Source organism: Miscanthus floridulus, chromosome 7 (assembly GCF_019320115.1).
Source record: "Miscanthus floridulus cultivar M001 chromosome 7, ASM1932011v1, whole genome shotgun sequence".
Classification (NCBI taxonomy): domain Eukaryota; kingdom Viridiplantae; phylum Streptophyta; class Magnoliopsida; order Poales; family Poaceae; genus Miscanthus; species Miscanthus floridulus.
In genome coordinates this window covers 84,421,655-84,436,248 of record NC_089586.1, presented here as the reverse complement: position 1 = coordinate 84,436,248, position 14,594 = coordinate 84,421,655, and the positions used below count along the sequence as shown (strand labels likewise).

The 14,594-nt window shown below is 48.5% G+C and overlaps 1 protein-coding gene across 1 annotated transcript; it reads right to left on the bottom strand.

The window, feature by feature from the left end:
• Nucleotides 1–275: 275 nt before the first annotated feature.
• Nucleotides 276–746, bottom strand: LOC136465775 (uncharacterized). The gene has a single exon (XM_066464381.1). It carries the CDS (start codon nt 744–746, stop codon nt 276–278), a length of 471 nt encoding a protein of 156 aa, XP_066320478.1.
• Nucleotides 747–14,594: the final 13,848 nt, after the last annotated feature.

Here is a 14,594-nt window from a genome sequence, read left to right as displayed (position 1 = left end):
CTAGGGCCAGAGCCCTTGAGCGTCAGGTCGACATCGGGGTGTGTCTAGATCGGACCTTCCAGGATGCAGTTAGATGGTTCATGAAGGTCATTGATAAAGACCCCATCTAGAGATAGAACCCGCTTGGTAGCCAATTTTGCGAGAAAATCGGCGGCATCATTGTCCTTCCGGGGGACATGGTGTAGCTCGATCCCCTAGAATTTGTCCACGAGCTTGTGCACCTCCTGGCAGTATTCTGTCATGAGGGGGCTTTTGCAAGAGGACTCCTTCATGACCTAGTCGACGACCAGCTCCGAGTCGCCGTGGACATAGAGCCACGTAGCACCGAGCTCGATGGCGATGCATAGTCCATTGATGAGGGCCTCGTATTCCATGGTGTTGTTTGAGGCCAAAAAGTGGATGCGGATTGCATAATGGAGCCTACTCCCATCTGGGGAGATCAGAACCACTCTAGCCCCCAAGCTAGGTGCCATTATGGACCCGTCGAAGTACATCGTCCAGTACTCGTGGGTGACATTCGAGGTTGGTAGCTGGACCTTCGTCCATTCAGCGACAAAATCCATAAGAGCTTGAGACTTAATAGCTGTGTGAGGGATATACATGATGTTGTGGGCCATTAGTTTGAGTGTCCACTTGGAGATCTGTCCCACAGCATCGTGGTTGCGGATGACGTCTCTGAGTGGGTATGAAGTAAGGACTGAGACTTCATGGTCGTTGAAGTAGTGCAGGAGCTTCTGGGTTGCCATCAGCACGGCGTATAGGAGTTTTTACACCTAGGGGTACCAGACCTTGGGGTCAGTGAGTACCTCCCTAATGAAGTATATGGGTCGTTGGACCTTGAGGTGGTGTCTCGGCTCCTCCCTTTTGATGACTAGGGCGGTGCTCACCACGTGGTTGCTCGCCGTGATGTAGAGGAGGAGCGGTTCTCCCCGTTTAGGAGCGACGAGAATTGGGGCCGACATTAGTGATGCTTTGAGGCTCTCCAAAGCCTACTGCGCTTCCTTAGTCTAGACGAAAGCATCTATCTTTTTGAGAAGCTTATAGAGAGGCATCCCCCGTTCATCGAGCCAGGAGATGAATCGGCTCAGGGCGGCCAAACAACCGGTGAGCCTCTGTATGCTCTTGACAATGCGTATAGGGCCCATGTTGGAGATGGTCATGATTTTTTTGGGGTTGGCCTCGATGTCGCGTTTGGACATGATGTATCCAAGTAGCTTCCCCTTTAGAACCCTGAAAACATATTTTTTGGGATTCAATTTGATGTTGAACCTTCAGAGGTTTGTGAACGTTGCGGCCAAGTTTGTGATCAGGTCACAAGCTTGACCTATTTTGACCACTATGTCATCAATATCGACGGCGATTGTTGGTTTTGGCTGCTCGACTTGGTCAGACTGATTGAGCGGGTTGATTTGATCAGCGAAGAATTGCTGCATGCACCGTTGATAGGTGGCACCGGCGTTCTTCAGACCAAAAGGTATGGTTACGTAACAGTACAAACCATACGAGGTGATGAACGAAGTCACGAGCTGGTCAGACTCTTTCATTGTGATCTGGTGATAGCCTGAATAGGCATCCAAAAAGGAGAGGATTTCGCATCTTGAGGTGGAGTCGACTATCTGGTCTTGCATGGTAAAGTAAAATGGTCCTTTGGACATGCCTTGTTGAGGCTAGTATAATCAACGCATATTCTCTATTTCCTAGTCTTCTTTTTAACAAGAATAGGATTGGCAAGCCAGTCGGAGTGGTATACCTCTTTGATGAATCCGACTGCTAGGAGTTTGGCGACCTCCTTGCCTATGGCCCTGCGCCTATCATCGTAAAAGCGACGCAGGTGTTGCTTGGCGGGCTTCGAACTTAGGACGAGGCATAGTGCATGCTCAGTGACCTCCCGTGGTATGCTTGACATGTCGGAAGGTTTCCATGCGAAGACGTCGCGATTGGCACATAGAAAGTTGGCGAACTAGCATTCCTAATTGGCCAGGAGCTGGGTCCCGATCCGCACCATCTTGGTTGCGTCAGTGGGGTTGATCCCCACCACCTTAGTTTCCTCGAGTGGGCAGAAGGCAGTCGAGGAGGTTGGCTTGTTGTAGTTCGGGACTGCAGGGGTTGATAACTCCTTGAGCCACGGGAGCTCAGAAGAGTTGATGATGGCAGTGCCAAGCTCATAATGCTCGTGGTCGCATGTGTAGGCGCACGAAAAGGTGCTACCCACAGTGATGACGCCGCTCGGTCCCGACATCTTCAACTTTAGGTAGGTGTAGTTGGGGACCGCCATGAACTTGGCGTAGCATGGCCGCCCCAAGATGGCGTGGTAAGACCCTGGGAAGTCCACCACCTTGAAGGTAAGTACCTCTGAGCGGAAGTTGGCTCAGTCGCCAAATGTGATGGGTAGGTCGATCTGCCCAAGAGGGTATGCCTGCGCTCTTGAGATCATGCCGTGGAAGGGAGAGCTTGCTGGGCGGAGCTCTGACTGGGGGATGCGCATGGCATCGAGGGTGTCGACGTAGAGAATGTTGAGGCCACTGCCTCCGTCCATCAGCACCTTGGTGAGGCACTTCTTATGGATGATGGGGTCGATGATGAATGGGTAGCGACCTGGTCTGGCGATGTGGGATGGATGGTCCCTCTGATCAAAAGTGATCAAAGATTCTGACCAACGAAGGAAGGAGGGGACAGCCGTTTCAGCGATGCATGCCTCTTTGTAGCGCACTTTGTGTTGGTGCTTGGAGTAGATGGCATCGGATCCCCCGAAGATCATGATGCATTCTTTGGGGTCGGGAAAGTCGTCCCCATCCTTGCCCATTGTGCCTCCTTTCTTGGCTGCTGCCTCCTTGCCTTTTCCAGCTTTCGGCCTATCGGCCTATCGCAGAAAGCGTTTAAGGAGCTCGCAGTCCTTCTAGAGGTGTTTGATGGGGTAGGCATGGTTGGTGCATGGGCTATCCATGAGCTTGTCAAAGTGGTTAGGCTAGCCCTACTAGGACTGCTTGACTATGCGATCAGCTATGGCAACCAAAGCGGAGTTGGCCGATGGGCGTCGATCCTTCTTCTTTTTGCCCCTCTATGTGGAGGGGCCCTCGTCTTGGTCCTCATGCTTGGCCTTTCCACTATCCCAGCCTCCGTTGAAGACCGCTTCGACCACCTCCTCACCAAAGGCATGGTTCGTGGTGACGTCGAGCAGGTCACGGGTGGTACAGGGCTTCAGGCAGCCAAGGTTATGGATCAGGGACTCGCAGGTTGTCCTAGAGAGGAATGCACTAATGACGCCATATTGATGACATCCGGAAGGGAGTTGCATCGCTTTGAGAACCTACAAATGTAATTTCGCAGGGACTCATTGGGCTCCTGCTAGTAGCTCTTGATGTCCCAGGAGTTCCTAGGGCACACATACGTCCCCTAGAAATTCCCAACAAAGATCCACTTGAGGTCCGCCCAATCGTGGATGTTATCGTGCAGGAGGAATTCGAGCCATGCTTGAACATGTTCCCCCATGCAGATGGGGAGGTACTAAATGATGAAGTGGTCATCATCCACTCCCCTAGCTCGGTAGGCGAGCTAGAAGTCTTCGAGCCATATACCGGGGTTTGTCTCCCTAGTATACTTGGCGATGTTGGTAGGTGGTCAGAAGCACTGTGGGAACAACGCTCTCTAGATGCATCGGTCAAAGGCCTGTGGTCCCGGGCAATCTGGGCTGGGACTCCGGTCGTCTAGTCGATGACCACACCTGGGGTGCATCTCACCAGTCCCCTCGATGGTCTAACCAAAGCCCACACTGTCCGCTCTCACCACCGCCTGATGAACATCATCATCATGCCAAGCATGACATCGGTTGCTGATGATGCTACGAGCATCTTGGTTCGGCCCGAGGCATTCATGCACAGGTGGTTGGTGTGGAGCGGGCACCGGGTCAGGCCATGGTGCAGCTACGACCTCCTATTCCATGCCTCGTGACTGTAGAGGTGAGCGGATGGAGCGGTTTATCTGGTGCGTCCCTACTCCCCTAGTGGGGAGAGAGGCTACGAGTCAGTGTCGCTATGCGGACCTTTCCGCCTGTTGAACGGCGGCGGTCTCCACCAATGCCCGGAGGTTCCGGTGGACCGCCTGCTCCTATGGGTCGATAGGCTTAGAAAGGCCACGCAGAAGCATCACCGCCGCGGTGATGTTCTGGTGCACCCGAGTGAACTATGGGGGATCGTTCCCCCATCGATGATGTTGCATTAAACCTGGTAGGCGTGACCCCGGGCACCGCTCGCTGGGTTATGCGCACGGGGCACAGCATGCTGCACCGAGCGTGCCAGCACAGGTGGTGGCTGGTTCTGTTGCCTCTATCGTAGCTCCTCGCTGTGCTCCTATGCACACGTGAGGCCTCTACATGAGGGTCCAAAGGGGTGTGGGTCTATAGAGACTCTACCACCATCGGTGGCTGTCCCAAAGCGTCCGCCATAGCGCACTCCTAGGACAGAGAGTGGCTAGGCACCACGACGTCACCGATGCTAGAGCCATCGCTCTCGACATCATCATCCATGAGGTCATGGAAAGAGGCAGGAGCATAGCTCACCATCCCCTCAAATTCGGATGTGAGAGGGGGCAGCGCTAGCATCTTCTGGAGCCCCCATGTGTACGTGTCCATGGGGGATGTGAGGCCATAGGGGAACCGGTCATATGGCGGTCATGGCAGGGACGACAGGATCCCTCTAGAGAGTCAGCGGAAAATATAAGGAAGCAGGTAAAGAATAGTATGTATGTTACTCACAGCGGGGTTTGAGCCCAGCGTAGGCTTGGAGCAAAGCACGGGCGCCTCATCATTGAAGTCGTCGGGTGTCCCAGAGTGGATGGGGGACGCTCCTCCTTTGACGGGCGCTGGGACAAGTGCCTCCTCATGGAGGCGAAGCACGCCGAGCCGGTCGGTGATGAAGTCTAGGCTTTCGAAGAGGAAGGCCTGGGATGGCTCGAAGATGGGAGGAACCCACATCCCAATAGGTGGGAGCATGGGAAACTCCAGCGAGCCAAAGTGAGTTGTATCGCTTGAGTCCACCATGCCAAAGATGGCAGAAAGGTGGGCCATTCGATGACCAAAAGCATGAAAGTATGATGTCTTCCCCACGGACGGCGCCAACTGTCGGTGCAGAAAGTAGCCAACACGTAAATATTTGTAGTTTTGCCGTATGTTGTGATCGGATATGGCCTAGCACTCAATGACACAGGGTTTATACTGGTTCAGACAACATGCCCTACGTCCAGTTTGAGTCGATCGGTGACTTTATTCCTAAGCCCAGGTGCTCGAAGTTTGTTGTGGGGTTACAAACGAAAGGGAGTAAGATGGGGGGTATCAGAGGTCCGGTTGGACTCCGGACCGAAGGGTCAAGAGTGAAGGGAGCTCCGACATGAGCTAAGGGTTGCTCTATTTAGCTTTACAGTCCTAGCGCCAAGCAGAGAGAATCGGAATGATCCGTATGTTGTTCGTTGGAATCATTTGATGGTTGTTCGACTCATCCGAATCGATCGTCCTTTGTTCGGAGAGAGCGCACCCCCTTTTATAGATGAAGGGGACGGCTTTACAAGAGAGAGAATGTGAGAGAAAGAGAGTGTGTGTGCTTCCTAGTCTTGTTGCCCACGCCTTCGGGTATAAGGCAGTTTGTCGGCGCCTACAACACTATTGACGCTCAGATGCATGTGGTAGGCTCCATCGTCTTCTTCTAGTATGACAAATGTCGGCGCCTACCATACTATAGGATAAATGTCATCGCCCACAACATTGTTCATGTTCTGACATGTCTAGAAGGTTGCAGAGCATCCTTCTGACACGTCTTAACAGTACTGTCCTACAGGTGTGCAGGGTACGGTCCTTGATATTACGGTTGATTGGAGTGCCCCACTTTACTTGCTCTATCCGTTTCCTGGGTCTTCACCGAGCGGGCATCCCCGATCGGTCGTTCCCTTATCGGCTCCGGCCTCCTGGTCAGAGAAGAGTTGTAAGCAGAGGTTTGGTGTATTCCCATTCGGAGAGGTGGGCGAAGTCGGAGGCGAGCGTCGTCCCTCCTCGGCCAGGCCTTCCGGTCGGAGCGCAAGCATTGTCCCTCCTTGGCCAGACCTTTTGGTCAAAGGCGAGCATCGTCCGCTTTGGCCAGGCCTTCTAGTCAGAGAGGCGGGCCAGAGTCGGAGACGAGCACTAGTCTTCCTCGGCCAAGCCTTCCAGTTGGAGAGGTGGGCCGGAGTTGGAGAGAGCGCCAGTCCTTCTTGGCTAGGCCTTCTGGTCGGAGAGGCGGGCCGAAGTTGGAGGCGAGCGCCAGTCCTCCTCGGCCAGGCCTTCTAGTCGGAGAGGCGGGCCAGAGTCAAAATGAGTGCCAGTCCTCCTTGGCTAGGCCTTCTGGTTAGAGAGGTGGGCCAGAGTCGGAGGGGATGGAAGAGAGCGTCGTTCCTCCTTGGCCAGGCCTTCTAGTTGGAGAGGTGGGCCAGAGTCGGAAAGCGAGCAGCGTTCCTCTTTGGCTAGGCCTTTCGATCGGATACTAGATCGCCCTTCTGGTCTGTCGGTAGGTTTTTTGGGCCGGCCTAGGAGTTGCGCGTCGTTCGCAACGTCATCTGCTGGGGTGAGCTTTTGCTGGGAAGCAGGTCCATGAGGGACCCCGGGTTTATGAACCCAACAATAGGTGTGAACCACAAGCGAACGTGAAGCATGAAGTCACAGTGCAGTAATAACTCCGAAACAAGGACGGGTCAGTCATGCACAATACGACACACGTGACATCTATAAAGGGCGCATCTACCACCAATATGGTCACGATGACTAAGGCATTACTAGCGCGACTGACTTAAAGATCGTATACTACGTGAGAGTCAGTCCAACGGAGAGAACCTAGTTAAACCTATTCTGGATGTTCAACTATAGCAATAGGGCTACTTATATACTTCATAGTTAAACGCCCTAACTTTTTGCAAAAATAGGTTGTCAAATTTTAGTTTAGAAAAATATTTTGAAGCTTTATTTCCTCATTATGCTCTAATACCACCTATGGTAGAACCACCTAATCCAATGTTTCCCAGGAGTACTTGTCTTCTATTAGACACTAAGTACTCAAGAAAGGACACTAAACTACGCAGTTTCATCGAGCACACCCTAAGGGAGAACTCAAAAATCCACATTTTTCCATCAAGATCATTAATGAGAGAATAAAGCTTATAACATTCTTAAGTCATTTCTTACATCACTTTATTATGGTACCAGAATATTACCTCAATTTATTATAACAATAGAATATAACAATGTTATCAGAGTTACAGAGGAAGCAGGATTAATTTAAGGACATGGTGGAGCATTAATATAGTGGACATTTTTATACAAGAGATGCTAGCAGATTTTACATCTTTTCTTATAAAAACCTTTCGTGAGGGTTATAAATAAACACTACGATCGTAGCATAAAAGGAATCCTCTCTGTGCCCACTAGGAGGTTTCCACACATAAGAGTCAGCTCTAAGTATCCTCCGATCACCTACAACAGGGGAATAAAACCCTGAGTACCCGATTGTACTCAACAAGACTTACCTAATAGGAGGAAAATAAAAGACTCCAAGGATATGCAAGGCCATCTGGCTTGTGGGTTATTGCATCTGCAGAAGCATTACTAAACATGTGTCCTTATATTCAACTTCATTAGCAGTCATCGTTAGTTCATTAACTAACCATTCTATGTAAGCACCTATGCTACTTTCAAGCAGGTGGAAAGCAATCAGGACCATTTTACCATCTTTCATATTCCAGTTCTTACTACGATGCTAGACCATAGCCAAGTCAGTACCGTCTCACAGAAATAGCTATTCGTGAACCAATGTATCCCAGCTAGGTACCCCAAAACACATGTCCCATTTGTACCCCAGGCACAAACAAGACCAACCATTTCCACTCCTGTCACAGGGTCTAGGTCCCCATCCAAACTTGGACTCTAAGCCTCCACACTTGAGACCCAGTCTCAGTATGGTGCTTAGACCTCTACCTTTCCGCGCCTCCAATCAGTTGGTCCAGAAAGAGCCAGAACCCACGATAAGAGCGTAACGAGCCTTCCCGCTCCCATAAGCAAGTATGTGCTCAGGATAATAAGTTGGTGACCTGACTACCATCCACAGCAATGGACGGTCCTAAATCAACATAGGCGGAACAAGTGCAATCCGAGCCTCGCTCAAATGCCTAACCAAGTCCAGATCCAAAGTACAATTCCGCCCGGTCTCCAATTATCATTCATATATATTCTATGTGACAGTAACAATAATATCTTTCCTATCTCTCGCGAGTGACAGGTAATCACTCGACTTCTACCAAATCGTATAGCATAGAAATCTACATGATCCTGACATACTAGTAGGACTCAAAGGATAAGGATACATATATTCAAGTGGTTTTTATTCAACTTCTTAAAACTTAATGCACAAGCATAAGATAAAGTGCAGAATAATAGGGGTTATGCACCGGGGCTTGCCTAGGTAAGATATAACCAAAAGTTAGCATTCCATCATAGTGACATGATCATTAAGGCATCATCTTTTTCGCTACTTCAGTCGACTCCATGGTCCATCGTTGGTCCATCTGGCGTGGCACAGCAGCGGCGGCGACAGAGAGGCGGATAGGGGAGAAGCGAGCAGACGGGAGGTGGTGGGGACTCGGTTAGAGGCTTGGCATGTGCATGCTTAGAAGGACGTGATTGACATGACCGGGGCGGCCCATGGCCAAGCACTAGCCAATGGCCACGCACTCGCTATCGACGTGGCCGGCGCGCCACAGTGCCATAAATGGCAAGGCAACAGCGACATGGCCTCGTGCGCGTAGCGTCAAGGTGGGCCAGCAGCGCAGCGCAGCGCAGCGGTAGGCACGCAGCGTGGTGATGTGACGGTAGCGGCAGCGGTGTCGACGAGGAGCGGGCGCGGAGGTAGCAGCAGCACCAGCGGCAGTCGCGGTGGTAGGGGCGGTTGGGTGCAGAGTGGACCAGCAGCCTAGCGGTGCGGCTAGAGCGACCAAGCCACGGCAAGGCCATGATGGCCATGGCCAACCGGTGCGCGGCCACGCGTGCGCGCATGGCACAACTGCTGGTCGGCCACGCGTGGTGACCACATGCATGGCGCCAGACAGCACAAAGCTGTGACATGCCTGAATTTTAAAGCGAAGCAAAGCTGCTGATTAACTCGACTAAGGTTCAACCAGTTTCACTAACCTAAAGCCAACCATACCAACTATCTAGCAGAGCAATCATCATGACCCGAGAGCAACTAGATAAGTCGCTAAAAGAGTGCCAACATAGACTCGTCACTGAAGTACCGGTTCACGAACAGAGGTCCACAACACGGTTACAGCGTGTTCTAAGGAGGTTTGGGCAATTTTTACGAGAGCAACGTGACATCCAACATAACTTCGACCTATGCCATGCTCAAGCGCTCACTTTGATGCAATCAACAATATCAAAACATGCAGTAGCGTTTAAACATTTTTGTTAGAAATTAAATGTTAAAATAGCACTGTCTTACTATTTTTCCATACTTAGAAAAGTTAAGGATTTCAGTTGATGCTAAGTAACCATTAACTCTTTTATCGCAATTTTTAATAGGTCTAAACTTTGTTAACTTCAACCAACAAATACTTCATACAATAGTCCATACCTTATACTAACCCATAGGAGCAAAATATTTAAGCACCATTTAACTATTTTGCTCAATATAATTTCGCCAAAAATAGTATTTGAACAATAGTTCAAGTGTTTGCCGACTTAACGAAAAGAGTTTATCTTAACGCCAAATTTGATTTTTGAGCTCCCAAGAGCACTAGTTAACACTATTTATTTTGATTTTTCTCAACCACAAAAGTGAATCACATAGAATTTGTTTATCATTTCACACGCGTTATAAATTTTTAAAACCCAAAAACTTGTTTGGCTAATTCCTCTCGGACCTAAATCTCGGTGCTAAGCAAGCTCGTAACACTAGGGGTGTTACAATAACCCTCTTCTCTATTTTAACATAGATCAGTAATAAATAATATATAATAGTATATTCTATGACAATGGCAATATGGTAGCAGCACAACTTGGAGAGTACCATAGTTCCCACTCAAAACAGTTATCAGAGTACTCAAAACAGTTATCACTGAGGAACAAGCAACCTCATCTATATAAAATATGAAGTAAGATTTGAGTGTTTTCGGTTACAATTGCATTCCTTTTTTGCAGTAACTCAAAGGTTTACAAGGTTTGAATTTTTGTTTGTGACCTTCCAAATGGCTACAGAAGATACAATGATAATAAGAGTTTATAATAAGAAAGTAAAGGTGTTCAAGTTCTTCCTAGATACATCTACCAATTTTAAGAAGGGTAGGAACAAGTTGAAGCGCACGAAAATTAGGTGTGGATTTTCATTATTGGGTATTCAACTTTCTATATCTAATCCATGCTATTAGGCTACAACCTAACTTTCTATATCTAATCCATGCTATTAGGCTACAACCTATCTGACATATACGATGCCTCCTCTCGAAATTTAATCGACCTAATTCTGGGAGAAGCTAGAACAGTCAGTTCAGTAATATATTACTTTCAGACTGAAAAAAGAATAGCCACTCGATGCATTATATAATTCTACGCAAAAAGAACATTTGGAAAAAGCGGATTCAACACATTTTCGACAACAAATACCAACTAGCACAACAGGTGGCCTAGATGGTTAAAGAAGAATAGAGGCCTTCATTTCTTTTCTTGACCTTTTTGGCACATGCTTTCTACCTCTTTTTGTGTTGTTGCAGCCTCTCAGGACTGACAGGGGCCAATAGGTCCTGTGAGCTAACTAGTGTTGTGTGGTGTGTCTAAGAGGCTTACACCTGCCCTTTCAATACTTGTAACTAATCTCTAATTTCTTTCTTAATTGAATGGCAGAGTTTCTGCTCATTTTATTCATTGTACATAAAAAAAACTACCAACATATAGCAAATAGATGAGGTTTGAAATAGTATATGTAGTCCAACTGACCAATGATCATTTGTAGAAACTCAGAAATAGTTGGAGCACTTTCAGTTCAAGTGTATTTGTTTATGAGTTAAAACTATACTAGAACTAATGATAATTAGAGATCTACTCTCCTCTTCTGAACTTGATCTCTGAATGCCTTTCTGGAGGGGGTCTAGGGGGTCCTTTTATAGGGGGCACCAGGCTCCTGGTGGGCCCATGAATCTGTGGCACAACTTAATCTCGTCCTTTCATTCAAACCGACTTGAATTGATGGTGTAGATTTATCCCCAAGGTCGGTTGGAGCCGACTGGAGCCGATAGGTGACCTGTTTTCGGATAAATCCTCCCGCATTTACAAAATCACCAAAACTCGTGAAAATATTTAGTTTAAACCACTACACCTATCTTTGGTGATTGATTTTAAGAATAAATTTATGGTATATTGACGATTTATAATTATCGATATTGATTGTCAACAGCAGGCGTGGAAGGTAGTGTGGCACCGCCCCGTAGTGCACATGACAGGTAAGGTCTGGGTTTGGTTGTTGGATTTTAGATATTCGATGAATGTCAATGTTTAGTCCCTAATAAATAAATTGCAATTTGAAATATTTCATATTGTATGTGTATGTGTATGGCATAAGAAGTTAGGATGGTGCTGTTGGAAGTCTGTTGTATCGCATGGTTCGTTCAAAGCGGTCTTGGGCTTGCATCCGAGCAGGACAATTGTCAGGGTGTCAACCTAGGCCAAGTATGGGCCTAGTCAATATGGTCTGTCTCGGCCTTGCAGCCCCACGACGACATCGATTATTATTATCAAACGAACAGAACAACTCCTCCTTTCTCCTGTCCTCCGGTGGCTCCCTAGCTTCCTCTACCTCAAGCTTCATGTATCTCTCTAGAACCTTCTAGAGCCTTCTCCGTGTTCTACTCCAGATCCTCGATTACTCCTGCTTTGCTTCCCGGCCCTACCCCGAACTCTATTTCTCAGTGTATTGGATCTTCGGTACTTGTGCTTGCTTAAGTTGGTGTTCGACGGTTGCTGTGATTGGGGTTCCACTGGTGGTTGCGTTGCTAACAACAATGCACGGTGTGCGCGCAAAGGAGCATTGATAATGGGCGATGTTGCATAGCATGCACGGGCAAAGGGGCAAAGGGGGGCCGCGCGATACGCGCACGGGACAGGCTAGCTAGGCCAGAAGCCCAGAACGGATAATTGGAGACTCCCTGATGACCGACCACAGGACGTATATGTTGATGCATGCATGATTCATCATCTGGATGATGATTCCCAGCTGTTCCTGTAATGACACCGGCCCAGCTCGATCCCTCGTGCCCTCGTGGACCTGCCAAGGCCACGTACGTGTGTGTACAGTGTACCACCGCCTCGCACTAATGTGCAGTGCTACACCTAAGCCAGGAATGATGTGTGCATCATGTGTTATTATTGGTTGTTCTTACTTGGAAGGGAGCTACTTTTGCTCAACCAGAAACGCAGGCTCTTGAATCTTGATGTAATGTAACAAAAGGGCGTCGCTTAAATAGGTTCGGCCCCTGCCTAATGAAAAGCCCCCCGAGCCAGCAAATGGCATGGCCCGTCGGTTGCGCGTGCATATGCATGAATGGTTCGGTGGTACCAGCTATGATCACGCAGGCGGCAGGCAGCAGGGGCCCGGCGCGATTAACCGTACATCTATGATCTATCCCCACCCAACCTAGCAGCCTCTAGCATCAGTTAATAGTGGTTGGGTTCCAGGTGAGCTGCACTCAAGGCAGGCACCGTACGTACGTACGTAATGGCAACGGGCCAAGCACGACACATCCCCATCACCCTCATAAACGGCTCTGCTTTTTACAGTTATGTCGATCTTTTAACTTAATTTAGTACAAAAATATATTTTATAATTAATCTAATAATATTTATTTAGTATCATAAACATGGATACTTTTTATATATAATTAGTTTACTAAAACGTAACACTGTGTTAGAATTGTATTTTTTTAGGGATAGAGGTAGTACTTCATTTGCTGATTTGTGATTCATGACTAGTATTACCATCCGAGCTCCGTTGCTACCGAGTCAAAATCATGCGAGCTGGGTCAGAATCAAGTCACCTCATCTTTAGAAACCTACAGGCAAAAGCAAGGTTGAGTTATTAGGGGGCACATGCGTGCTACTATAGGTTTTAGTATCATCTGCCAGCGATAAGGGGAATATATGTAAGGAACACTTCTACGTACAAAAGGTTTGATCGAAGCCGTTTGAAGATCATCATACAGAAATAGAGCAGGGTCGTCCAGTTACACAAATTAGATTACAAGTTGATCCCATAGACTAGTCAAATATCAAGGGCATATAACACCTTGCACTTTTTTTCTTTGGCGAATTGGCAATAGAGTATAGATCACAGTTTTGGCACCACTAACAAATATGTCATGTGTGTAAGGGACGAGGAATACAGATGATATATGGACCTAACACGTGGACCCCCACATGTTGGATCCATATCCATGCACGACACCATAGTGCTATAGATCCTTAACAACATAGTGCTATAGATCCTTTAAAAAAGCTATAGCTGGCTATATACAATAATGTCCTGTTATAGGAGTGGATAAAAAGAAGCATCAAAACAAATACGGAAATGCTATGGGCAGCCGATTGTCCGGTTGTTCCTGTTCGAGGGCCGCGACACCACTCGTCTCTAACCATAGCCTGTTGTCTCTATTATCTAGAAGGTTCTCCACTGCAGCGTTGCAACTGTGCTCCACCACGACCGCGCTCCGCCGCGCCGCCTCGGCGTTCTCCACAGTGTCTTTGGGCCTGTCGGTCAGCATCTCCACCGCGCTCGACCGCCTTCCTGGATCTACGTCGCGCGTCCTGCCCGCCGCGACCTTCTCCAACGTGCGGACCGCCTTCTCCACCGGAGCGGTGACAGCTCGCTCCAGATCCGCTGCGACCTTCTCCACGAGAGCGACGTTCTACATCGGACCTGTCGTGGCCTTCTCCACCGAAGCGACGAGCTCCGCACCACCGGTGAGCTATACACCAGTGAACTTCACGTGCCGACGAGCCTCCATTCTCCCAAACAGCAAGGAGATGTTGCACTGAAAGCACATGTTGCAAAAATATGTTTCTGTGTTTCAGAGGTACGTTGCAAGTGTTTCATATGGATGTTTCAAAGTAGGTCGGGATGTTGCACATATTGCAACGGCTATACACGTATGCTGCAAGAGTTTGTTTAAAATGTTTCATCTGTTTTTTCCGACATAAGTTGCAAGTGTGTTTATCTGGATATTACAAATGTTTGACACATATGTTGCAAGTGTTTCATTTGGATGTTGCAAATGTTTGACACATATGTCGCAAGTGTTTCAGCTGTTTCGAACGTATGTGGTAAGTGTTTCATCTATACACGTTGCAATCGTGTAAAAAAGTGGAGGGAGCACGAGTGGTCTCCGCACGCGGTCTGACAGCGTGGACCCGCGTGCTGGACGCGGGCATAGAGTCTAGACACGTGCGAGAGATTGCAGGCACGAACATCCGAACACGAACCGAACGACCGGAAGTTCGGGTGGTAGCACCAACGAAACGAACAGCGTCCCTAACTTTCCACCCG